Source organism: Osmerus eperlanus, chromosome 4 (assembly GCF_963692335.1).
Source record: "Osmerus eperlanus chromosome 4, fOsmEpe2.1, whole genome shotgun sequence".
In the NCBI taxonomy this organism is placed as follows: domain Eukaryota; kingdom Metazoa; phylum Chordata; class Actinopteri; order Osmeriformes; family Osmeridae; genus Osmerus; species Osmerus eperlanus.
In genome coordinates this window covers 17,982,354-18,008,609 of record NC_085021.1, presented here as the reverse complement: position 1 = coordinate 18,008,609, position 26,256 = coordinate 17,982,354, and the positions used below count along the sequence as shown (strand labels likewise).

The 26,256-nt window shown below is 47.1% G+C and overlaps 2 protein-coding genes across 4 annotated transcripts in view; both read right to left on the bottom strand.

The window, feature by feature from the left end:
• Positions 1-191: 191 nt before the first annotated feature.
• abcd1 (ATP-binding cassette, sub-family D (ALD), member 1) lies at positions 192-11,172 on the bottom strand. The gene is made up of 11 exons (XM_062459803.1): positions 9,983-11,172; positions 9,210-9,725; positions 8,105-8,285; positions 7,413-7,555; positions 6,950-7,130; positions 6,748-6,842; positions 4,095-4,240; positions 3,698-3,843; positions 2,177-2,261; positions 1,965-2,090; positions 192-1,703 (listed from the first exon to the last, which is right to left on the bottom strand). Exons 1-11 carry the CDS (start codon positions 10,403-10,405, stop codon positions 1,448-1,450), a joined length of 2,298 nt encoding a protein of 765 aa, XP_062315787.1. The 5' UTR covers positions 10,406-11,172; the 3' UTR covers positions 192-1,447.
• A 347-nt stretch (positions 11,173-11,519) lies between these two features.
• ccdc120a (coiled-coil domain containing 120a) overlaps positions 11,520-26,256 on the bottom strand; it is a 28,081-nt gene continuing 13,344 nt past the window's right edge. For 2 of the 3 annotated variants that reach the window (XM_062459805.1, XM_062459804.1), the window contains exons 2-11: positions 19,128-19,267; positions 18,923-19,013; positions 18,652-18,782; positions 18,431-18,547; positions 18,195-18,318; positions 17,274-17,330; positions 16,897-17,035; positions 16,624-16,722; positions 15,301-16,500; positions 11,520-15,163 (exon numbers count right to left, since the gene is read on the bottom strand). In XM_062459805.1, the coding sequence (XP_062315789.1) occupies positions 15,058-15,163; positions 15,301-16,500; positions 16,624-16,722; positions 16,897-17,035; positions 17,274-17,330; positions 18,195-18,318; positions 18,431-18,547; positions 18,652-18,782; positions 18,923-19,013; positions 19,128-19,175 (2,112 nt within the window). In that variant the 5' untranslated portion in view covers positions 19,176-19,267 and the 3' untranslated portion in view covers positions 11,520-15,057. The remainder of the gene's footprint in view (positions 15,164-15,300; positions 16,501-16,623; positions 16,723-16,896; positions 17,036-17,273; positions 17,331-18,194; positions 18,319-18,430; positions 18,548-18,651; positions 18,783-18,922; positions 19,014-19,127; positions 19,268-26,256) is intronic. The other variant, XM_062459806.1, reaches the window with a different exon arrangement.

Genomic DNA, 26,256 nt, shown 5'->3' with positions numbered 1-26,256 from the left:
CCACAGGAAAAGGTTGTCTCCGCCGGGCAGATACAGGAGAATAGCAAAGGGTGAAGGAGAGCTGGTAACTAACCTTCTCGACACAGTTTAAGATCATTTAGTTTTACTGTGTGATATTAGTGTTTGTGAAAGCCACTATGGAGTTGTATTTGATCATGTTTGTTTACTCAGCATGTAAAGAAAAACAAGAGTTGTATGTAGCTTAATGTCCTCCATTTATTTTGGACAAAAATAAAGTCCTTATCGGTTGCAAAGGAAATAGACATAGTTGATTGTCTACTTAACATTTAAAAATGTAATACTCTAGGTCTAGGATATATAGGAAATGATTAAACCTCGACTTAGTCATGTGGAGACTAACATTAGACAAAATTGATATAAAATCAGCATTGATTTCACTTTTCTACAGCTGTAATGCTGTGGGAAAATGTACGCCATACAGTGGCACTTACCCCACCATGTTAAACATTATAAGTCAATCTTAACATTGGGGGGGAAGATAATTCATTTTCTATATATTAAAATACTAATTATACATTCATATGAAATGTAAAGAGAATATACTATCATGCTCTGATATAAAAATACATATATATATTTCATAAACCCGAGCAGAATTGACTTGAAAGTGGTTTTTGTGGCCAAGAAGATCATGTATAGTACTAACAGTACTGTATGCATGCCATTGTATTTCTTCAGGTAGTGTCCCCACATCAGCAGCCCTGATCTGTCTAAAATGATTTAGGGGAAAAAAATCTAATGTATACACATTATTATAAATTTGGATAAAACCCTAACCCTATTTCTTTCTTATGCGAGTCAGCACGGAGGTAATTAATTTGGTACCTGCTGCATTGGCATCACATCACCTGTTGTACAGACAATGTTGTACATATATCTCTGTGGCTATGTGACTCTGCTCAGACCTGAGGTTCTAAGGCATAGTAGGGAAAGTTCTAGAAGACACCATGGGGGAGTTCTAGAACACACCAGGGAGAGATCTGGAACTCCAGTGAGACTGCAGGAAGAGGGGGAAACTGCTGTGGCAGCCTTTCATGGCAGCTTTCATCATAAACAACACCTGGCAGTACTTGGCAGGTCTTTCTTCTCTCTTCCCCTGCTCTTCACACAGCCCCCATCAGTATGAACCCCCTCACTCATCTCTCTCTCTCTCACTCACACACACACCTGTCCCAAAACCTGTCAACTCCCCAAAACCAGCTCAAGGCAACTGAACCCCTGCTTATCTTTTACATATTAAGCATTGCAGGGTGGCATGTCACTATCAATCCTCACACCTTTCTAATTTTTCTCATAACAGACAACACACGCACACAACTTCCATCCATCTCAGAAAATACAAACACATTTCTACACATCATCCTTCATTACCCTCCCTTGCCTTTCTGTCTCCCTCCCTCCTTCCTGCCTTCTCTCTGCAGTGTTTCTACGCATCCTCCCTCCCCTGACCATCACCCTCTTCCTCCACGAGGCCCTCTATCTCTCCCTTACTCCTCAGAGCAGTGTCTTCCCCAAGCAAGTGGCAAAGTTCCTCCAGACGCTGTTGCATCTTGGGAATGCCAGAGAGCTGAGTCTCTAGGCGGATCTTCTCGTCCTGCAGTGAAACTCTCGTGGACGCGTCCAAACGCTCAAATCGCCAACCGCCTTCCCCGTCAAACTGCAGCAGGTGAGAGTGGTATTTCCTGTCCAAGTAAGTCACAAAATAGCTGAAGTTGGAATGGGACTGTGGACAGCTGACAGATAAATAGCAGCTAATGTTCTATTCGAAGGTAGCAATTTGACAAGTCTGCACTGCAATGATGACTACTACACCAGCAGTGCCATCTGGTGGTTGATGACTGAATTAGCGCCTTTGCCTAAACAACCTTATTTACGAAACACACTATTTTGGGACAGTTTTTATACACGGCCAACAATGTTCTAGAATCTCAGATCGTACTGACCAAAGGGAGGGGCGGTGGGTGATGGACAGCAGTGCTATCCCAGAATCCTTAGCAGCCTGGAAGATCTTCCCCTCCACGTCGATGCTGACAGCGCTGGTGCACTCATCTAACAGGGCGTACTTAGGCCTGAGAGGAGATGGTACAAAGCTCGTTAAAATATCATTAAAAAAAAAACTTCAGCTTGCGCCGTCTGGTTGTCTGAGCAGGCTGACCTGTGGTAGAACATCCGGGCCATCCCCATCCGCTGCTTCTCTCCTCCTGACAGCACGTCCTTCCAGTCACTCTCTGAATCCCAACCTGAGACCACACACACACACTTACATCTCACAAAACAAAATCAACCTTTTCTCCATCTACCCCCCCCCCCTCTGTCTCTTCCCTCCTCCCCCCCTCCCTCCTCTCCTCCCCCCCTCCCTCTCTTCCCTCCTCCTCACCTCCCTCCCTCTCTTCCCCCCCTCCCTCTCTTCCCTCCCCCCCTGCCTCTCTACCCCCCTCCCTCTCTTCCCTCCTCCCCCCTCTCTTCCCTCCCCCCCTGCCTCTCTTCCCCCCCTCTCTTCCCTCCCCCCTCTCTTCCCTCCCCCCTCCCTCTCTTCCCTCCTCCTCACCTCCCCCCTCTCTTCCCTCCTCCCCCCTCTCTTCCCTCCTCCCCCCTCTCTTCCCTCCTCACCCCCTTCCCTCTCTTCCATCCCCCCCTCTCTTCCATCCCCCCTCTCTTCCCTCCTCACCCTCCCTCTCTTCCCTCCTCCTCACCTCCCTCCCTCTCTTCCCTCCTCCCCCCTCTCTTCCCTCCTCCCCCCTCTCTTCCCTCCTCACCCCCTTCCCTCTCTTCCATCCCCCCCTCTCTTCCCTCTCTTCCATCCCCCCCTCTCTTCCCTCCTCACCCCCTTCCCTCTCTTCCCTCCCCCCCCTCCCTCTCTTCCCTCCTCCTCACCTCCCTTCCTCTCTTCCATCCCCCCCCCTCTCTTCCCCCCCTCCCTCTCTTCCCTCCCCCCCTCCCTTCCCTCCTCACCCCCTTCCCTCTCTTCCCCCCTCCCTCTCTTCCCTCCCCCCCCCTCCCTCTCTTTCCTCCTCCTCACCTCCCTCCCTCTCTTCCATCCCCCCCTCTCTTCCCTCCTCACCCCCTTCCCTCTCTTCCCTCCCCCACTCCCTCTCTTCCCTCCTCCTCACCTCCCTGCCTCTCTTCCCCCCCTCCCTCTCTTCCCTCCTCACCTCCCTCCCTCTCTTCCCTCCCCCCCCCTCCCTCTCTTTCCTCCTCCTCACCTCCCTCCCTCTCTTCCATCCCCCCCTCTCTTCCCTCCTCACCCCCTTCCCTCTCTTCCCTCCCCCACTCCCTCTCTTCCCTCCTCCTCACCTCCCTGCCTCTCTTCCCCCCTCCCTCTCTTCCCTCCTCACCTCCCTCCCTGTCTTCACTCCCCCTCCCCCCCCTCCCTCTCTTCCCTCCCCCTTCCCTCTCTTCCCTCCCCCTTCCCTCTCTTCCCTCCCCCCCTTCCCCCCCCCTTCCCTCTCTTCCCTTCCCCTTCCCTCTCTTGCCCTGCCCTCCCTCTCTTCCCTCCTCCCCCCTCCCTCTCTTCCCTCCTCCCCCCTCCCTCTCTTCACTCCCCCCTCCCTCTCTCCCCCCCCTCCCTCTCTCCCCCCCCTCCCTCTCTTCCCTCCCCCCCTTCCCCCCCACCCTCCCTCTCTTCCCTCCCCCTTCCCTCTCTCCCCCCCCCCTCCCTCTCTTCCCTCCTCCTCACCTCCCTCCCTCTCCAGGATGTAGTTCAGGTTGACTGTACTGAGGATGTCCTCCAGCTGCTTTTCAGTGAAGCCTCTCTCAATCATCTCTTCCTGTGTGTGAGGGTAGATCACCTGGTCTCGCAGAGTCCCCACTGACATGTAAGGCCTGGACACAAATACACCCAACAGCCACTCCCATTACTTTCATGCTATTTTCACATCCTACCCATCATTCTTTAAAGTCAATCAATATTGCATTTAGCATGTTGTATTAGCTCAGAAAAAAAGATTCAAATGATTTGATTTATTTGCACATATGTCTGGATATGAGAAAAGGTTAAATCCAGGTTTGTTTGTTTTTTATCATGGGATTGTCAAGTTCCCAGTGCTGCAGAGGACGGGCGGGAGGAAGTGTACCTCTGGGGGATGTAGAACATGCAGTGAGGCGGAGGTTTGTAAAGGACCCCTCCATAGACAGGCCAGAGGCCACTCAGGATCCTGAACAGAGAACTCTTCCCACATCCGTTAGGACCAGTTATCAACAGATGCATCCCCTCCTCCACCTGAGAGAGAAGAGAGGGAGAGAGAGAGAGAGAGAGAGAGAGAGGGAGGGAGGGGGAGATAAGAAAGAGAGACAAGAGGGCAGAATGGAAGACACAAAGGGAAGGGGATATTGAAGAGGAGATTGTAAGCATGGAACCGTAATGGGGAAGGGAGCCAGAAGGAAAGAGAGTCAGAGGACAGGTGGGGGATAGTAAAGACAGAGAGTATGAGGTGGATGAAAGAGTAGAGAGAATACAAAGTAGTTAAAAACCAGTTAACTCAAAAGTTGAGATGATACATCTGCATCTGTATTCAGTAGTGATACCATCACAAAAAATGAGAAGAGGAGGACTTCAATGGAGTAGCCCTGTGTGTGTGTGATGTGTGAGAGAGAGAGCCCTCAGGTGTAACGATCAACTCCACCCATCCTCTGTACTTCAAAGAAACCATCCCACACATAATCGTAAGAGATTCCTCACATCAAAAGTTCAGAAAGAGAATCAAAGGAGCAGAGAAGCCAGTGTGGTGGTGTGTAATACATACAGCCACCAGCCTACAGGGATGCTGGGGATTGGAAATGTGGGTGTCTGAGCTGGCCTACTGTGGAGAGTGAGGGGGTTCCCTCAGTGAGACTGGGGAAGTGGGTGGACGCTGCCAGCCATACACTCACATGCACGTGTGTGCAGGAACACTTCCTCTCACACACACGAACATGCGCACACACACACACGCAGACACATACACACGCAGACACATGCACACCCAGGGATCGCAACTAACTTTTTTCCTCACTGTCCCAGTACAGTCCAGAAGTGCAAAATTAACCATCCCAACCGTACACAATAGAATACACAATTTTCTTGCTTGTTTCACGGAGGCTGACAATTATTGGTGTGGCTGCAGTAAAACAAGTTTCTAAAGGTTTGGAAAAAGTTTTGAAATAAAAGTTTCTGAAGGTTTGAAAAATATTTTCTACAAAAAGAGTTGAAAGGTTGAAAATATATTTGCGATTTTTTTGCAAAAATGGGTTTGCATCATTGATGAATACTTGATGAGGACTCTACTAAACTGTACTGTACTCTGCTCTTCACTCTGCTCTGTTTTAGGCCTCTGTTCATCTCCTCTCTCCTCTCCTTTCACTTGAGTTTCGAAAGGTTGAATTTGTTTTCTTCGAATAAATGATTTATTATGTATGAATTGACGTGATGGTCTACAGGTCTTGTCATGTCGGCGGTGACTGCGGTCATGGGCGTATGCAGGGTTTGAAAAATACTGAGGTCCAAAAACTGTGTTTGCTAGCTGTTTGGAATTAATGTTAGCTGGTAGCTAGCTAGTTAATTTCGAGGCCTGTGCACGCCGGGGCAAGTTGAGACAGTTCTGACTGTATTGTTTGGCTAATGGAACAGAGTCAGCAGGATTGAGTGCAGTTGTCATGGCAAAACACATCCTGCCAGCCTAGCATTGGTTTCCGGTTCCATACATGCCTCACAGCAGAACACAACACTGTCTTGGTTCTATAGGCCATAGCAGAAAACATCACTGCCAAAATGCACAATGTAGAATTGACAGCTTCCAATATTGATGCATGATCTAGACTGGCAGTTTAACTATGTCATGTCCCAGTCAGACAGAAACATCCCTTTTTCTGAACTAGATCACAGAAGTCCTCCCAGGGCATGACCACTGTAGTGTGTGTCTTCTCGCAGTGTGTGCACACACATACATGTGTGTGTGCATGTGTGTATGTGTGTGTCTCCTGGGAGCAGGAATGCCAGGACATAATCAGGTCATTGTCTCTGTCAGGCCACCAGCCCTGCACTCTAATGACCCATTTAACACAGCTCTTTAGGGTTCAACACATGAATTAATCATGAAAGGATTCTTCAGAGAGGGATGTAATGTCTGTGTGCGTGTTTGTGTGTATGCGTGTGTGTGCATGTCTGTCATAGAACACACACACAACTCAACAGACCAAACGGCAGCCCCGGGAAAATGTGTTAACATGTCATTGTAGAGGAGTGCCTCAAGCAGTATAGTCAATGGATGGCAGCAGAGCCAGACTCAGTGCTGGTGGTCTGGTGTCGGTCTACGCAGAGATGACATCAGGGTCTAGTCCCTGCCTGCTCCGCCTCCAACACACGCAGAGCACAAGCCCTCATGTGACCCACACAGCCCTGTGGAGTCATCTAGGCTGACTGTGCTCTACAGTGCATGGTCCAGAGGTGACATTCCCCATCGGGTCAATGACTTGTGGTTGCCTGAACAGACCCCCCCCCTTTGTGTCACTTTGACCTGGTTTAAACTGTCTGATAATGCCCTCTCACCTGACATTGCTTATCTATGTGCCTTATCGCTTCTTTCTGGATGAGTGCAGGAAAGGAAATAGGACTATGGGTAGGATGGCAGTGTGGATGGTAGAAACTAGGCAGCAGTAGTGTGCTTGTTGTTCCCTTGATGCTGAGGTAAGTAAGGGCTGGGGTATAGGCAACGTGTATGTACTGAGAGGCACAGAGGTGGTTTGTGTTACCTGGATGTTAAGACAGGAGACCACCACATCACCTGTAGGAGTGATGATGGGCAGGTTCTCACAACGGATCTCCTTCTCTACATCAATCACCTGCCCTGCGCACACACACACACACACGCACAGTGTAATGAGTGTGGGACAGCTTTGTGATAAAGGATATTCCTGATGGAGCATGTAAGAGGCGTGTTCCATGCGTGTTTACCTCTGATGGTCAGTGGTCCCTCCACACGCATGCCGTGTCTCATGACACGTGACTCGACCCCAGGTTCTCCTGCTTCTGCGTGGTTCTCCCCAGCGCTGCGCCGGAACACCCCTGCACGCACCTCCTCAAACACAACGAACATCTCGTGGACCCGCGCTGTGTACCCCGCCAGCTCTGTCACCTGGGAGGGAAGAGAGGGGGTCAGGTGGGGGAGAGAGGGGGTCAGGTGGGGATCCCGGAATTAATAATCAGCCAGGGGTGATGTGATTATAGAGAGAGGAAAGAAGAAGTGTGTCTGCCTGTAATAAAGAGAGAGATTCATAGGGAAAAAAGTGAGTGCAAGCGGGCGAGCAGGGTGTCCATGAAAGTGAGTGACAGGAAAGAGAGAGACACAGAGAGAGACACAAAAAGTGTGTTTGTGTGCAGTCTGGCCCCCCAACGCCAATATGTGAGTGGTTCTAACCTCCTTGTAAGAGCTCATGATCCTCTCCACAGCATCTGCAGCGGCGTTCAGAAGGTTCCGGGCCGTGGTGAAGGCCTGCGTGCGCTCGCTCACCAGGTCCTCCTCCTTCATCACCATGGCAGCCAGCTTCACCTCCTCAGAGTCTGGGAGGCAGCAGCGAGAGACAGAGAACCAGAAGCAAACGCAGGAGAGTGAAACACATTAGGAGTGTTCTCACAACACATGTGGCCACAGACCCGGCCAGTTCAACACTATATTTCTCATCATGTGTTTATATCTGAACGGATTTGAATGTGGGTATAACCATATTGCGTGGATATATGGATATAGAGGAGTAAGGAGTCAGATGGCTGAGCGGTGAGGGAGTCGGGCTAGTAATCTGAAGGTTGCCAGTTCGATTCCCAGCCGTGCCAAATGACGTTGTGTCCTTGGGCAAGGCACTTCACCCTACTTGGGGAATGTCCCTGTACTTACTGTAAGTCGCTCTGGATAAGAGCGTCTGCTAAATGACTAAATGTAAATATAGCTCAGTGGTAAAGCCTTTGACAGCAGATAAAGCAGATGCAGGTTCTGATCCATCTCTGTGAGTAGCTTTGGACAAAAGCGTCTGTTAAATGACTGCATACATAGAATTGCATTAGAATATTGGGTCTGTGTCTGACCACATTTGCAGCATGTTTAGTCTGTTGTACCATGTTGGGAGTATCCTGTGGCAGTGATGATGGGCACGGCCACCATCACCAGTCCTGAGGCGCTCCAGACGTACTTCATGAGGAACTGCTCCAGCATGACGTACCACAGACGCTTGAACAGGATCAGGTTGATCTGAGAGGACAGGGCCTTGTAGCTCCGCTGCAGCTGAGACATCTCCACCTGAAAACACACACACACGATGAAATGATTAACACCACACACAAGTCCGAGACCATTCAATGGCTCGACAAGATTGACCTTCAAACCCACGCTACGATGGAGCTGAATGGAGCTCTTGTGTGTTAGCGTGTGTAAAGCCATAAGTTAGGTAGATCCCCAGAATCAGGTCACAGCCTGACACCACTAATACTGCACTCTTGGTACTTTTCCACTTCCTTTGTTCCTCGGCATCACATGACAGTCCTCTGGTGACCAACGTAGGACTGCCTCCCTGTCACATGGATCTTTAAACCCCACATACCGTGAAGGGGAAACTAACACAACTTGTAGACCCCTGTGGGGCAAGACTACAGTAAATGCTGTAAGATAACAGCCATCTTTAAAAGCCACAGACATTGTTGTCGAGATGAACTTTCTGTCAGGCTGTTGCTCTGTGTTTATACTATGATGTAATGTTTACTGAAGACAAACTGAATCAATATCAACATGAAAGCCAGGCTGACAAACAGGAATCAGGGAAGCACTCCTTTTTTTCCCCAAGTACCACACTCCTGTTTCTCTTCTTGGTATAGTAAAACGCTTTTTGACTACTCAAATGTCAGTAGGGGTTCTGTGTTGTAGAATTCAACCCTCTAACAAAGTTCAGACTGGATTCTAAAGAAACTGGCAAAGTCTCTCCTGAGCGGAAGGACCCATTTCAAGATCCTTGATTAGGAAGTTTAAACAGTGAGACGAACAGACAGACACAGATCTACCTTGTAACAATACGATGCCTCAGGTCTCCATCACATCATGTGTTATCAGGTATCAAGTGCCCAGAACATTGCACCGAAAGAAATGTGCTTGTGTGGAGCAAACTAGGCTTTCTTTGACTACACATGTAACTTGTGACTATAATCGGCACATGCCATTCGTCGTTTTTACCTTGTGGCCTCCATAGAAGGCGATCTCCTCAGAGTTGGCGATGATGCGGGAGTGCATGTAGCGCAGGTCGCCTTTCCTCCTGGCCTCTTCGGCCACCAGCTTGCCAAAGCGAGGCGAAAACGCCCGCAGCACCTTGGCAGTGATTGCCACGGCTACACCAGCGATGACCGCTGGCAAGGTCGTGTTGGCGCCCTTTGACTCAGCCGCCCGTATGAGAGTGTAGCAGGTCACAACCACATCCAAGATGGGTTTCGTCAGGTTGGAGTACAAGTGGGCCACGGAGGCAGCGAACATCACCACATCTTCAGTGAGGGACTGGTCAGGGTTGGCCAGCCGACCGTCCATGTTGCTGACACGGTAGTAGGTCTGGTCGGAGAAGTAGAGGCGGTAGGCATGGTCGACCAGCCGGGTGCGGAAGGCCAGAGCCAGCTGGCCCTCCAGGTAGCGGATGACACTATTGATGAAGGTGGCGGGCACAGCGATCAGGAGCCACTTGGTGAGCTGCCACGCAAAAGCCTGGGGGCAGGGGGATAGAGCCATTGTTGACATTTTCAAATTGCCAATGTTGCTTTACAACATCCCACAGGATAAGGTAAGGGAGATACAGAACGTAGAGAAAGGAGAGAATCCAACAGGTCATGTGCGCATTCTCCTCTTGCCTTCTCCCTTCCTCTATCATACACACTCGTCTCTCCTATCCTCACCTCGACAACACACTTCAAAAAACATGATTTACCGTTGAACCCATTTATGTTGAAGTAACTCAACCCTACCTGGGGATCCTTCTTCACAATCGTCTTGACGATCATGCCATCCAGACTGGCTACGTAGATGGAGAGGAAGGTACGGGCGATCAGGGCCAGGGAATGGACGCCCAGTAGTCCCAGCTCCTTGCATAACAACTTGGGGAAAAGGATGTGTAGCAGGTGGCCTAACCTCTGGAAAAACTCCCGGTTCACGGCTGGTGAGCTGCTCTTCTTCGCGGACACTTCCACCACTTCAGTGTAGTGGGGCAGAGGAGCCCCCAGCTGTTTAGATGTCCTTTTGCCGAGTTTAGCCCATATTAATGGGTACAGTTTTTTTACTCCATATGCAGCGATGAGAAGGGCAATGGCTTTCTTGGCATTAGATGTTTCCTTGAGTTGTGCAGGTAACTTTTCATAGACGGTCAACATTGTGCTAGCTATCACAACCATTTAGGTTTTCAATCCCAAAATTTAATTTTTTATTTAGACAGGCAGCTAACGTTAGCAAGCACTTCAGCCAATAAGATGCCAGTGAAAAGGCATTTGCCAAAGTAACGACGTTCCGTTTTGTGTGAGCTGACACTGATCAGACAACAAGGTAAAACATATGTCAAAATAAAACATACATTGCGTTATGTTTTAACATGTCAAGCCTCACGCGTAAGCTAGTCAGCTACCAGGAAGCTAGCCAGCTAGCTACTGTAAAAGGGCTAGCAAGAACAGTAAAACGTTAGTCAGCTTGAGTTACCGTGATATCATTAAGCTAAAGTAAGCTTGCCTAGGCTAGATAAGAGCTAGCGTTAGTCATCTTCCAAGATACCGTACTACTAGATATAATAATATACGATTATAAGCATAACAGGTCGTTTATAAATCCAGACAAAACTGGTACTGACCTGCTTTAAGTAACCAGCTGGTCTAACGCTACGTTACTTAACCTATATATGCCGGGACTAACCTTGGCTAACTTCAAAGTCGGTAAACTTCTTACGCTCGAGAAACTTTGTGTCAACCCTAACCCTCGACAGTTTCCCCACCTTAAAGGTGGATATCAAAATATATCTGGAGCGGGGAAAGCAAAGGTTCAAAAAGTTCATCATTATCAACAAGTTCATTAGCTACAACCTAGCTAACAGTTTATCTGAAACTCTGACCTCCATAACTCTTGGCTTGAGAAAGTTTGTTCTTCACACACATGCATGTCTGTTTACCAGCGGCACGCGCGTGCGCGCTTTGTCTATTTAAGATTATTATTATATATTTGGCACTTGTCACGCGACCTATAAAGTGCCTTCTCTCACTACCTTTAATTGTGTTATGATGTCTACAGACAACATTCAATTACCCCTAATATAATGTGTCAATACATTTGACATGTATTGTGTTGTTGTTGGAAAAGCTCGATCATAGTGCATACAGCCTGGCAAAGGGCGCAGGAGATGTTTTCTAAAGATGAATTCACACGCATAAACATTTAACATATTGCTTTAATTAAAAAAAGAAATTCCTTAGTTTTCCATACAATGCGTTTTCATTTCTCATAAGAATCATACACACAAACAAACCGTTTGCACATATTTATGTGTGAGAAAAATAAGTACAAATAGCAGAAAAAATGACGGATAGAAAAAGCATACATATTTACAGGGGTGCATTATGTGACTAAAGATCAGAAAGTCCACAAAGGTCAGACCAAGTCAAGATCACAGCAGAAAGAAGTGAATCCAGAGAAAGAGGCTGGGTTCCACCTGTCCAGTTACCTTGACCTCCTCATTCAATCCCAAGAGTAATTCCTACCCTGATGGAATTCATGCTCTATGACAACCTGGAGATTTACATTTTCACAGAAAACCAAATAGGGGCAGGGAGAGAGAAAGCGAAAAGAGAGGAAGAGGGAGGGAAAGAAAGAAAGAGTGATCAATAGAGTTTGAGGAGGATAAAGTTACCAATGATGACATCATAAGGGAGCTGACGTAGATACTGTTCATGTACCATAGTCACTGATACACCTCTTCAGTTCACCTGCAGTAAGGTGTTGTAGAGATCAATCCCTTTGTAATACTGAATGTCTCTTTCTCTGATACGTGGTACTGTATATGCCTAGGTTACTTGATCTGGGTTTTCCTTAATTTTAAGTTTTAATTCTTATTTCAGGCCAATATGTAAATGTGGTCCAATAGCCATGTGTCTGAGCTTAAATGTAAAATATAAGGAATCTTATTAACAATCACAAAACAAGCATCACAAAATGGATTTAGTTGGAGGGGACATTTTCATTAGCAAACTGTCAAACTCACTTTTAACACAGATCACAATGTGTCACATGAAGCACCTGTGCTCATAGTGCCAGATGATAGCACTCTTTTCACAGCAGTTTGGTCACGTTTTTACAAGTTTGGAAGCATATGTCACAAGTGTTATACAAAATAATAATAATTATCAGATTTTTACTCTTCGGAAGTGCAAAACACCACACAAATTGTGCTCAAACCAGAATTTACAGAGGCCATGAGCACCTGAGGGAGAGGATGGTCTAGTTTGTCAGAGGAAAACATTTTCAGATCCATTATTTAATCTATTCTACTCTATTTTGTTCTAATCAGTAGCTTGGTCATGAATACAAAATGTAAAAAGCAGAGCAGCTTTCAGTCAATCCTGAGACAAGCTTGGCAGCATTTGGCAAAATTGTTTGAATGTTGTATCCCTGGATATGCAGTATGCTTCACTGCTAGCATACTACACAATTAGCATGCTACACCATTACTTTACTACACAACTAGCATGCTACTCCACTAGCAAACTACACCACTAGCATACATCAATACTAGTTCTGTACTACTAACTACAAACTACTAACATGACCAGGAGAGACCCCACTTCCTTCAGAAGAGATTGATTGCTTGAGTCAGTATCCCACCACGTGCTGTAGTACTGCAGTGCTCATTAGTAAGCAAAGCATGTAGACTTGGGATGAAAATACTGCAAGCTATATTCTAAGAAGCAAATGTAACCTCCTGTATTGCAGTCTTCAGCTTAGAAATAGATGTTAAGAAGGTACTTATAGCTCATATTTTTCTGCATGCGCTAGAGTGAAGAGATGTGGCACATACTCTAGGAACAAATGAGAGACAGCAGATAATATAATGAGTAATACTACACATTGTCTCTCCTGTTTTGGTCTGAGAAGCCTCTTTTTGCTGGAATACCTGATTTACAATTAGGGGCTGGTGAAGTCACAATTGTTTAAATTCATTATTTGAAAAAAGCAATAAAAAACCCTTATTGAAGTCACCCCCCACCCCGTACCCACAAACCAGGGGCATAGCCACGGGGGGCCTAGGCCCCCTCATTTACATGTCTACCACCCAGATTTCTGATTGCTTACAATGAAAAATTAAGGAATTGTTGATATATATATATATATATTTTAGTGCCCCCTTCATTTTAAGATGGGACTCCCCAAAAATAGAATTCTGGCCACGCCCCCAAAAAACTACTATCTGTATGCTTCCTCATTTGGTTCACACATGACAATGTTGTGCAGGTACAGCTCAATTTGCCTTGTGTTGCATTGCAATAGAAGTCAAAGTATTATTCTAGCAATAATCGCATAAACATTGGGAGCAAAAAACAGAGAGTAAGGAAAAATGAATGAGCAAAACAATCCTTATAAAACAGCTGCATCTGAGTTCCTGACAAAGTCATTTGCTTTGGGATACAAAGAGCAGGGCAACAATTGTAAGGTTTCTATATGGCACAAGTCAAAGACAAGTAGTTTGGGCATTAATCAAGGTCATTGTAATCAGCAGTATTGAGTTACACTTTCTTCTAAAGATGTATGCCTACTGTGAGATTTGATCTGCGGGTCACTTTTATCTACAGGATCAACTTCATGGATATCAAGCAACATTACTACCATTTACCCAAATAGCTGTATCTAATTAGTTGATTGTTAAAAAGTTGATTGTTAATTTCTTTGAATTTTGGGGGGAAATTGTGCTTGTTTTTTTCTAGTATAATATTAGGCCAAGTTGTTTGTTTGTTTTGTTTAGCTAGGTATAATCACACACAACCTGATTTCAACTTAATTGGGCTACTGTACAATATTGATAACAAATTTGTTATAGTGACATCACAATATGGTTTGGACTTCCTACCTTTATTAAGTGAGACCTGAGGAGACAATGCTGGTAATTTGGCTGACAAAGAGTGAAATTAGATTAACCGATCCTAAATAAGTCTTGTCATCATTAAAGCCATGGCATCTTACTAATGATTGTACTGGACTTTCCTGACTTTCCTGCCTTTCTAGGACTATAATGTGATTCACAAGAATAAGAAAGATTATAATACAAAAGGGTACTTTCTGTGTATCAAAGTTCCATTAACATGCACAACTATAATATTACTTAAATGCCACCTAGTGGTCAAAGAGAAAACATACACCAGCCAGCAGTAGCTCTCTCTCTCTCTCTCTCTCTCTCTCTCTCTCTCTCTCTCTCTCTCTCTCTCTCTCTCTTTCTCTCTAAGAGCATAGACAGCTGAGCTTGACACGGTGCCAAGGAGTAATTGTGACTCAAATTTCTCCTCATTACGTTAAGTATCCAGGGAGGAAGGCTGCTAGAAATAGAGCAGTGTGACTAGAAGAAGCTGGTATTGTTTTGTAATTGTTTGAACAAACAGTTGATCACAACACATTATTGTAAAGAGAAACAGTCTTTTCCCCAGAGAAAGTCACCATTAAACAAATAGCAGTGGACTGTGATGAAGCCAGATCCCCTGCCTTTGATGGTTGGATTGCTAGCTGGCTAGCTTGCCTGGCACATGAGCACACACCCTGGTTTTTCTCATGTTGAGAAGCGAAAGACAATGACAACCTTATGCAATACAAGTAAAAATACCCCTCAGAGAGAGAAAGACAGGAACAAACCAATAACTTTTGTGTCAATTGCAGTCTCTTTTTCTACGTATATTGTCTTTATCCAGAAGACAAATCAAATGTCTCTTTTTAATGATGATTCACTTATGTGTCCAGACACATTCAATTTATTTCCAAGTTTATATGTCCTGCTAGTGAGACTAGCAAACCAGGGACTGGCCAGCTATACCAAGGTGCCAGGGCTCGGCTGGTCGCCACTAGCCCCCTTCAGACTCAGCTCCTGTAACTGGGTGGGAATAATGTCCTGGTAGAGAGGCAGCTCTACAGACCTGGGGGAGAGGCAACAAGAACAAGGCCTGTTATGGAGACATAGCAGTATTACTATAAAGAGAAGGATTACATTAGAGACCAGTAATGGCCTGACCAGTTTTGGCCCAGTATTTGTGGTGTGTATAATGGTACAAACCTGCCATGAAGGGGATGACCATGGAAGGTGGCAGAGTGGGGCAGGTGGGGGGTGGGGTTCTGTGTGGGGTAGGGTTGGAGCCCCTCCCCCTGGTAGGACTGCTGGTGTTGAAGCGTGTGGGGCTGGGAGGAGCCGTGCAGGGAAGCAGTGGTTCTTCTGCGGTTGGGGGCACCGTTTTCCTGACCCTTCCCGGACCCAGACCCAGACCCTGGACCTGTGCCTGACCCCTGACCTCCTGACCCAGGGTGACCCAATGTGTTTCTGAGGTACCAGTCTCTCAGCCCCTCCAGCGCCAGAGCCTTGTGGAGGCTTCTGGTAGCATCCTCTGGTGTGGCAGCCTCCGAGGGGTACTGGGGGGGCCCACGGCCAAGCTGGGGGGGGGCTGAACTGGGCTGGTCCAGTTGTGGGTGTGGATGGGGGTAGGAGTTGGTGATGGGGTCTGGATAGGCAGAGAGGAGGAGGCCGTCCTGCTGGAGGGGGATGAAGGGGCCGCAGGACTTGGTGCGAGTTACCTTCACCCTCCTGGGCTCACCTGGCTTCCCTCGCAGCATCAGGGGGCTGTAGGCTGGCGGGGCCCCTGAGAGATGCAGGGCCTGGGGCTGGGAGGAAGGGTACTGGGGCTGGCTCTGGGGCTGGGGTGGGAGTGGGGGTGGAGGCTGAGGGTAGCCATTGAAGTTAGTGGACACAGAGGCTGTCAGTCTGGCCTTGCCCTGGTTGTTACCCTGAGACTGTTGCCTCTGGAGCTGCTGGTTCTGCATTTTCTGCTGCTTTCCCCACACATAGTCCATCAGGATCTCATTGTACCCCCCCGCCCCGACTCCCCGACCACCCACGGAGGTGCGCATTCGGTGGGGCTCCCCATGGCCGTTCACCTGCCTCTCTGGGCTGGCCCGCTGGACCTGACGCAAACGGCCCTCCATTAACGCCTCAGAGCTTTTGTAGGGAGGGCCGCTCCTGGGGGGCATGGCTGGCCTCTGAACCTGGACCCCCACCCCAGGCCCCCCATCCTCCTCAGAGGTGTTACGGTCCAATAGAGCCTCAGAGCTGTTGCTACGGCCGGTAGATGCGTTACCATGGCCCTGGTCGCTGGGCTCCTGCAGGTTTCCGTCCTGATTGGGTAGAGGCTGTGTGTGGGGCTGGGCCTGGTGATTGTCTGACCAATGCAGCTTGAGTGCAACAGGACCTCCAGGGAAATCTGACCTGGAGGGGGGAAGAGACATAAGCACAGTGCTCATGTTAGGTACTCTATGTGTAAAGGAGAAAAGTGCATAAGAATAAATGTAATGGATGTTATGCGGTAAACGTCACATATGCAAAGCTGACCTGATGTTGACACACTGGTTGGTCCGTGCGAGGAGGGGAGTGGCAGGAACGCTCCTCCCCTCCAGGTTGGACACACTCCGAGGAAGAGAACGACTAGGACTGATCACACACACACACACATTGTAAGGATTCCCTATACCCACCCACATGCCCAAGTCACTCAATATCAACACCAATTAAGATTACCACTCATTAAGTGATGAACCCAAAGCAGTAACTAAAATGATCTTCTAAAACAAGCTGGTAAAGGACAGTAATGTTTCTTGTTGTTACCTAACAGAGCTGGCTAGCGAGTTGCGTCGCGTCCTCATCTCATAGTAGACCTCCACCGGTGATAGCTTCCTGCCAAGCCTGCAGTCTGGGTCCGCTGGCTGGCTCTCTGACCAATCATCTGGTAGGACAGGAGGTGTGACTGCATGAGTGTGTGTTAGAGAAACAAAAAAAAATAATACATGAAAAAAATACCCAAATCAAGAAAGTGAAAGAAATATGGGGAAGACAGAGAAAGAAATTAAGATTGAACAATTAAACAAAATTTTGACAAAGGGGGAGGTAGGGGTATTCTGGAATTGAATGAGCTCTTTTTGCTTTAATTAAGCTACTAAGCAGTATTACACCATATTAACTTGTAACCTTGCCTACGGTCTTACCAGTGTCATGTCCTGTGGAATCTGACATGGAGCTGCTCTCAGATCTGACTGTGTCATCTAGGGAACACACACACACAAACACACATGCGCACCGACACACACATGTTAGAAAACAAGTTGGTTGCCTGTTTGCCTGCCTGTCATGTTAGTCCACATGCTCCCCTGCCTATTGTCGTGTAGAAATCAGCATGTCTGTCTGTGTGTCTGTCCAGAGGTATGTCCACAGTGATTATGCTGAGAGTTTCCCCAGAGAATAATAAGAGGAAGAGGAGCACTGATCCACACTTCCTTCTCTTCCTCTTCTGCCTCTTAACAATGCCCTTCCTTTGTCCCACAATGCTTTTCCTAGCATGATGCAGTTTTCCATGAAGGGAAGAGGAACCTGCTTTCCTGATATACTTTGTGACCCCTCAATACACACACACAGGCACGCACACACTCACACACAAATACAGCCCAGCAGCAAGTTCCCACGGTAACAGAGGTTCCGTAATCACCAGACCCATCCCTCATCCCATTACCTGGGACTTCCTCTCTGTTCCCTGGGGGTGCAAGGACTCACTACACCACTACCCTATCTCGTCAGACCCCAGCAGAGAAACTGTGGTGATGCTGCAGGAGAAGAACATAATGGGACTCATCTGGAGCAAGTCAGTGAAGTAGTGCTGATACTTACTCTACAGTATGTCATTTTGTACCAGATTCTCTAAAGGTGGAACTATTTCTTGAAAAGGCTTTGAAACTGGGGAGCTGGCAGGTGTGTTAGTGAGAGTAGGGGGGGGGGGGGTGTTACCTGTGTGTTTGGTGTGTCATTGTGTGTTTGTGTATTACCTGTGTGACTGTTGTGTCAGTGTGTGTTACCTATGTGTTTGGTGAGTCAGTATGTGTTACCTGTGTGTTTGGTGAGTCAGTGTGTGTTACCTGTGTGACAGCCCCTGTGTACGGTTCTCTTGCCGTGTGCTTGGTGCTGCTCTGAGTCTGTGTGTCTGCGTAGGGCGCTGCTGAACAGGGTCTTCTTCGGCTTACGATGGGGGGCCTCATCCTCCTGGACAACAGAGGAAGGATAGTTTCACATAGGCATCGTAGAGTATCTTTCTCTCGTGTTCTCTCTCCTTCTCTCTCTCTCTTCATTCTGCAGTTCCCTGCTTCCTCCTCACCTCTGCTTTCAGGATGTTCTTGGGCCCATGGCGGGATGTACCAACTCGTCGCCTCACGTAGGGGGGCCTCTCCCCAGACTCTAGGGGGAACTCATTTGGAACCTCCCCCGTAAGCTCCTACGAGGTGAGAGAGACTTGTTATGGTGAGGATTACACAGTTGGGATCACTGTCTGTGACTGGGGGGGGGGGGGGGGGGGGTGATGTGTGTGTGTGTACTGACCGCCTCCTGCAGACACACACGCTTCAGCTCTGATACACGGGTGTTCAACAGGGTCTGCAAGCTCCGCCTCCTCTCCTGGAGCGCCGTCATACGCTCCGCCCTCTGCTTACTGTCCTGACTGACCAGCAAGTCTGCCGAGATAACGAGAGGGATTAACACACACACACATACACACACACACTCACACTCACATACTAATACAAATATCCAATTCAGTCAAAACCAGCCATCAAATCTTATATGACTGACCATAATTTCCGTTGTTACTTACCAGGTGCTGAGATCAGGTGACCTCTGACCTCCATGTCATGTGTCTCCCATGTGACCCGGCTGCAGTCACTATTCTCCAGATGCCCGTTTACCTACAGCCGACAGGAGACCCATGCACGAGTGAGTGAGAGAAAGACGGACAGTGTGAGAATGTGTGCGAGTGACTGTGTGAAAGAGTGTGTACTTCAGTGCATATGGCCTCTCACCTTACAATTGTACTCATAGGTGTTGCAGTAATTTGGGCCTGTGGCCATTCAATGCACCCTAGTGTCTGGTGCGGAATCACTGTGCTGCAGTACTCCACACCACCTGCTGAGGGAGCTCCTAAACAGTCAACGCCAGAGTCCTGAAATCGTAACAAACGAAAACAAATAGTCAGCAAAAGACAAATTGTTTTCAAGGAAGGTTGTGAAACAATAGACTACACAGAGGAAAGCACACTAAATAGAATGCAAGAAACAAGTAGTAATACTTTTGAACAGTGACCAAACAAAAATGTAAAAAACTGCAACAGTGTTTTTTTCTGAAGTATAAACAACTCTAGACGTTTGATTTTGGTATTAGAGTAACCATCACTGACTAGTGATTACATAGACAATGCTGAATATATATATATATATATATATATATATATATATAGCGCACAATGATTAAAGGAGATACCGTATATAATATGATATACAAGATTGTGGTGATGAAAGAGAAAACAGATAAATCTCTGTTGCCAAAAAAAGGCTAAAATCAAGATGTGTCTTATCAAGACAGGCTGTCATGTGGTGATAAACACACACACACACACACACACCTGACCTAGTTCCCCACCCCTCTGGATGGCTCTGGGATAGCTGGGCACAGGAAGAGGAAAGCCAGGGACAGGAAATGGCTCGTAAAGAAGGAAGTGAGAGCAGGCAAGGAGTCAGACACGGGAGGGAGGGTTCTCACACTAGAAACCATCAACAACACACACACTTACGCCAGCCAGATCATCCTGAAGTTAACGTCTCCCTGCGATCCCATCAGATACAGACCATAATAATACAGCACAATGCAACCTAGAGACTTGAACAATCTCTCTTGTCTGTGTGTATTACAGCCATAAACTCTCCACTTCCTGCAAAACAACTCTCCCTGGATCACCACATAGTCCCCTCAGAACCACAGGGCCTGCCCTCTTCACAGCAGCTGGTTCTGCTGAACTCTGTCATTCCTTCTGGACCCAACCAGACCCATCCAGTCTTACCCCGTACCAGCCAGATCTGGCCAGTTCCAACCAGATCCAGCCAGTTCCAACCAGAGCCAGCCAGTTCCAACCAGAGCCAGCCAAACCTAGCCAGGCCCAGCAAAGCCCATCCAGACAAACTCAGGCCAAGCCAGATCCAGCCCTAACAAGCCAAGCCCATCCAGCCCAGCTAACCCTCACACATAAACACTGATTATGCTTGAGCTGTATGGTCTGAGTGGCTGAGCAGGAAAGCTTCTGTGTTGCTGTCCTGGGCTGTGGTTACACTGATCTGACAGGACACACACCCGGAGCAGAAGAATGTGCTGAGGACCTGTCTCTATGCCATTCAGACTCCGAGAGAGAGAGAGCGAGAGAGAGAGATATGGAAGATAAGTGACAAGAGGGAGGCAAAGAAAAGACAGTTTGTCTGATTGAGAAATTTGACAGAAAAGGCACACAAATACTTGGTTGGGGTAGAGAAGGTGTCATATTTCAGTGGCTGAAATGTGGCTGTTACTAGCAAGGTAATTACTGGACCTTCCTGACATTTCCAACACAAGGACACAGGAACAGCTACATCAGCTAGGTCCCCTCACCAGCATACCGATGGCTGTTGCTACTTGTAACAATGCAACATTTACCAGCCTGTAAACTGTCAAATAGAAAGAGGGAATTTTATAAAAAGCATTATTTTATTTTATTAAATTTCTAACAGCTGAGTTCAGATTTTTAAAACAACAGTACTAATTAGATTCAGTCTTATATAAACCAGTGTAAAAATCATAGGTTCAGCAGTAATTTGATGATAAATGTGTTGTGGAAACACATAGACTAGTTGTTAAGGATTAGCAGTCATGAGAGAAACAGACACACACATGCACACACACATCTATACACATACACACACACAAACAGACAGCATGTGTCGACAGGGTCATGTTAAGACGCCTGACTGGACCAAATGGCAGGACAAATGTTCCAACTCCCCCACTCCTCTTCTCCAACCTCCCCACTCCTCCCTCTCACCACCTCTCTGGCATTCCACTGTCTTCTCTTGTTCATGTCAGTGCCTGCAGCCTAGCAGTGGTCCATACCATCACACACTGAGACGCAGGCTGTCCACTTCTCTGTGCTGCACACACACACACACACACAGTACTCTTATTTGTATTCGTCTATCATCCTGTATGGTAAGAGAGGTTGTATTGTTCTCTTGAGACAACACTGTGACAGACAGACAGACAGACAGACATGTTCCTCCTCTCTCCTCTGAGTGTTCCACACAGAAATATTCCACCCAGCAACAATAAAGAGACAACTCAGCTAATTCTGGACCTGGTCCCACAGGGCTTGACACACACATCCCTTCCACACTCACCCACACACACAACCCTCCACACGCACATAAACACACATCCGTCTACACTCATGGTAATACATCAATGACATTATTTGACAGTAGGTCTGTCTCTACGGAGACTGTGTTCCTATAGAACCTGAATCTGGCTGTAAGCATTTACGTCTGGAGGCATCTGCGAATACACCAAATCAGCATCACAAAGACAAACTGTGAAAAAAGGATTCCAGGTAGCTCTGCAGATGCCTCTCTCTCTCACACACATTCCTCAGTAGACACTTAGGGTTCCATTTAGCTGGTTAGATGTGTCCACTGGTTGAGAGACAAACAAGCTACAGGTTAAATGTGCCATTCACCCTCATGCATTAGCATACTCATCTGCCTTCCGACATATAAAGACTGGTCATGTAAAACCTGAGATTTAGTCTCCTCTCCTGGTTAGCTGTTTCCTGTGGTCTGAATCCCTATAGATAAAGAGGAAGAGATGGTCACACTGTGACAATGCTAGCCCTCTCATTGTTTACTGAAGGTGAAAGGAGTCTGCTGGCTAGCATCCTGGCCCAGAGTCACCAATCAATAGCTGGCTACGCTTCCAGACTCCTACACATGGTTGTACGGGGAGTGGCTCAGACAGGAAGGAGAAACTTTACCCGGCAACAAGCACATTTTTACACCAGTCAGCTTTGTTGTGTGGTTAAAGCCCAGCCTCCTAAACGTAAGCCTCATCGGTGGATGCTGTGTCAGCTATGCTACGTCCCTATAATCAAGATGGACTTGACTGAAACGTGCATATGCATTGGATAGTAACTTTATCTAGCAATATATATATATATATATATATATTTTTTTTTTTTACCAGAGCCAGCCAAGCTGGGCTGGTAGTTAACACTAACTCCAATACTGACCAACCTGGCCCTCGTAGCTCGTCTTCCTCAATTATTACATCTGGACAATTGGGTGACGCTAACTTTATATAGAGCATCATGGTTTACGGTTCTTGAACAGTCCAACCTGGTCACCCTCCATTACCTCTACTTTGAGTGTCAAACACCGGTCCCCCTCCCATCCTGTCACCAAACCGCTCTCCTGCTGCTTCTCCCTCCATCATTACCACCCCCCCCCATCCCCCTCCCTGCCTACATGACAACTGTCAAGTGAGATGAGATGATAGAACGAGAGGTGAGGGAGGTATGGGTAAGAGTGACGCTTCATCTACTAATCTACAACATCCCCTGAGGATGCTTCTGGAATCAAGCCCATCTACCTGAACATCTGGTCAGCACATGCTCCGTGAGATCCATGTGCGTGGAGTCTGCCGCTGGCCAGAGACACACGCCGGAGCTGAGAACACTGGACGCTCAGGGAGTGCCTGTTAGAACGTCCACACCGCCTTGGTAGCCTAAGAGCTAAAGTTACCCTCTTTAATGGATAACATAGCCCTTGTTTTCAGTCTCTGCGCAATTTAGCGGGGGCAGCTAGGTTAGCATCAAACAGCTCCTTGTTCATTACTGCACCACAAAGTGCTCAGAAGCACATTCCACACACAGAACATTGTGTCTGGACTACTGAACTACCCTTTTTATACAGACCCCACCATGGAAAGAGTATCAAAAGGATTCCTCTAAAACAGCTTTAGTCAGTAGATCTGTGCATGTGTGAAAATGTAGCTCTAAGAACAAAGGGTGATAACAGCAAAGTGATCAACTAAAACGATCTCATGTCTGGACAGACCAGAGCAAAGTCAAACAGGGCAGGGTAGGGCAAAGCAGGGTAGGGTAGGGCACACCAGAACAGCTGTGGCAGCCAAGCAGGTCAGGAGGCCATGGCAGGAACCTCCTGGAGGGTTTATGACTTGTAGTTTTCATTTGGAAGATGAGAGGTTTTAAAACCTGTGTACACAGCCTATAAGTCAAACACAATACTATTACACCCAGATGAGAGAAGAGAATGAACAATGGGGTAAGGGGGAAAGGGAGGGAGTGAGAGAGGGAAAGGAGACTGATATAGAGAGGTGTGGAGATAGGTTAGCAGGTCTATAGGGCTCTGGGATGAAAGAGAGAGGGATTAAAATCATAAACAGAGAGAAAGAGCATTTGTGTGTGCGTTTGAGAGAGAGAGAGAGGATGGCGAGATACTGGAGCTGTTTAAAGATGAAGGACTGGGAAAACAAAGGGATATGAGAAGGGTGTATAATAGCAAAAGAAGAGGAAAGTCATGAAGGGAGCAAAGAAGAAAGAGAGGAGTGAGAGACATAGGAGAGAAAGAAGAAAGAGAGGAGTGAGAGTCATAGGAGAGAAAGAAGAAAGAGAGGAGTGAGAGACATAGGAGAGAAAGAAGAAAGAGAGGAGTGAGATACATAGGAGAGAAAGATATGAATGAGCTATTTGACATGGTACGCTTTAATCCTTTTGAGGGTCGTAACAATAATAAGACAATTAAACAGTGGTAGTTCATGGACGGGTAAGTGAGAAACAGAAAGAGAGACAGGGGGGGGGAGACACAGAGAGATAGAGAGAGAGAGAGAGAGAGAGAGAGAGAGAGAGAGAGAGAGAGAGAGAGAGAGAGAGAGAGAGAGAGAGAGAGAGGGAGGGAGAGAGAGTGAGAGGGGAGGAGGGTTGACTTAAACATGAGCAGCACAGTGAGAAGCTGCAGCTGGAGACTGGAGGATGCAAATAAGAGCGGATTTGAATATTCAAAGCCTGTGAGGGTTAGTGTGTGTGCTCGTACACACACGTGTGTGTGTGTGTGTGTGTGTGTGTGATGCCAGAGTGGGTTGAAGAAAACTGGCACAAGCTTTCTCCTGGATCCTCTGTTACCATGGCTGAGAGACTGGAAGAGGACAGGAAGAGGACACACACACCACCACCACAACCTCCACCAGTCATATCGCTGAGATGCATAGAGAAAGTCATGTAGATGATTAAACTGTTCTTGTACAATTGTTAATGTCCTATAGAGATTGGAACACTGTACCGACCAGACATTATTATACTGGCCCAGTTCTGTTTCTTATGCCCTACTGAGAATGTCTCTTCTTCATTTATCTGAAAGGAAATGACTGATTAGATCTATGGCATAGTGCTTGAAGTAGTGAAAGAAATATGCTAATTTCAGGAGAATGCTTTATAAGAGAGGGGCAGGGTTAGATAGTTAGTAAAATACAGTGTGTGTGTGTGTGTGTGTGTGCGTGGAGGGGGTTGGGGCTGTGAGCCTCCCTTGACACACACACACACACACCACTTCCCACTGCTGAGCCTACACAAACTCAGAGCCTCAGGACAAAATGCTGATCACACTGATAAAAAAATAAACACAAACTTCACTTTTGCTCTCAAATAGTGTGTCGTCAAATGATGAGTTCTGGGTTAGAAATAAAAGAAACAGATGTATAGTGTAACAGATGTAGTGTATGTGGTAGATTGTGTACGTAGATATGCCATGATGAACAGCTGACTTGGAGGGAATCCAGACCCCCACCCCTGAGGCTGCTGCTGTAAGTCAGACACGCCTGAGGGAGGAGGGGTCTAGCAGAGGGAAAGCTACCAGAGGCAGGAGAGAGATAGGGAAAGGTACAGAGAACAAGAGACAGGGACAGAGGTTGAGAGAGAGAGAAAAGTGAAGAGATAGGTGGGGGGTGGGAGCAGGGTCACCTAGAGGTGTATGTGTGTGTGGATGTTGTATTCACAGCTGTCACCGCATGAATTACTAGTTGTCTCTAATGGCCATGTGTCCTCCAAGTGAGGTGTGCTGCACAAACAACAGACAACAGGCTGACAACCGACTAACATCAGGCGGTCAACAGACAGACAACATGCTGACAACATACAACACTCCAGCGTTGAGGACAGCCCAGATGAACCTTCATAAAGGCCAATGCTGTAAAAGCCTGACATGTAACAAAGAGCCATTTCTGTGTCTTGGCTTTTTCCACACCTAATGCTCCACATGCTTGTTCAGACTGTGAGCAGTCTCCTGTCTGCCTTTGTCATGTGAGTCAACTCATCTCCTAGATCCTTGGCTTGATTCTTTAAGCCCTGAGAAACAACTCTGTCCTGAGAAAAAGACGCCTTTCCCAGGATTAGGGGAAGCTACTGAGTGTATTAGTTGCTCAAGTGATAAAGTTTATTCTGTTGTTATCTCTGGGTAGCTCATAAACAACTCCATAATCTGCACAGTTAGTCCACAAACCAGGTGGTAAAAAAAAAACCTGTTGGATACTGTCCTGGACAACAAACTACACCACAACTATTCCAAACACCACCGAGGTCATAAATAATGATAAGTTAATTACATCCGTGTATCCATGGCAACCACCCCAACACGTCCGCTTGGGGACCCAACCTGATTGGATAACACGGCTCGCAACGGTACGTCATCGCGGCAGAGACGGCACCGGATGAAAAAAACTTAATAATACATCTGAGCAGTCATGTTATTTTACATAGAAATTGCCCTACTGTGCAACAGCTATCACAGTAACACTTAACACTGTCAGGTGCTGTATCACACATGCAAACGAAGTTGGTCGGTGTGACCCGGGACCATTGGCTGCCATCCCACAGTCCCTAGACTCAAGTGTTACAGGAATGTCTGCAGAACAAAGGTTGTGTTTGTGGTCGACCAGAGCTCTCCTAGGTGTGACAGGGTAGAAGTCACCGAGGGTGAAAGGTCATGTTGTACTGAGATAGTGCCAACACCACACACTGACCTTAGACTTGGATATGTAACGTAGACCAACATCACACATGCAGGACCA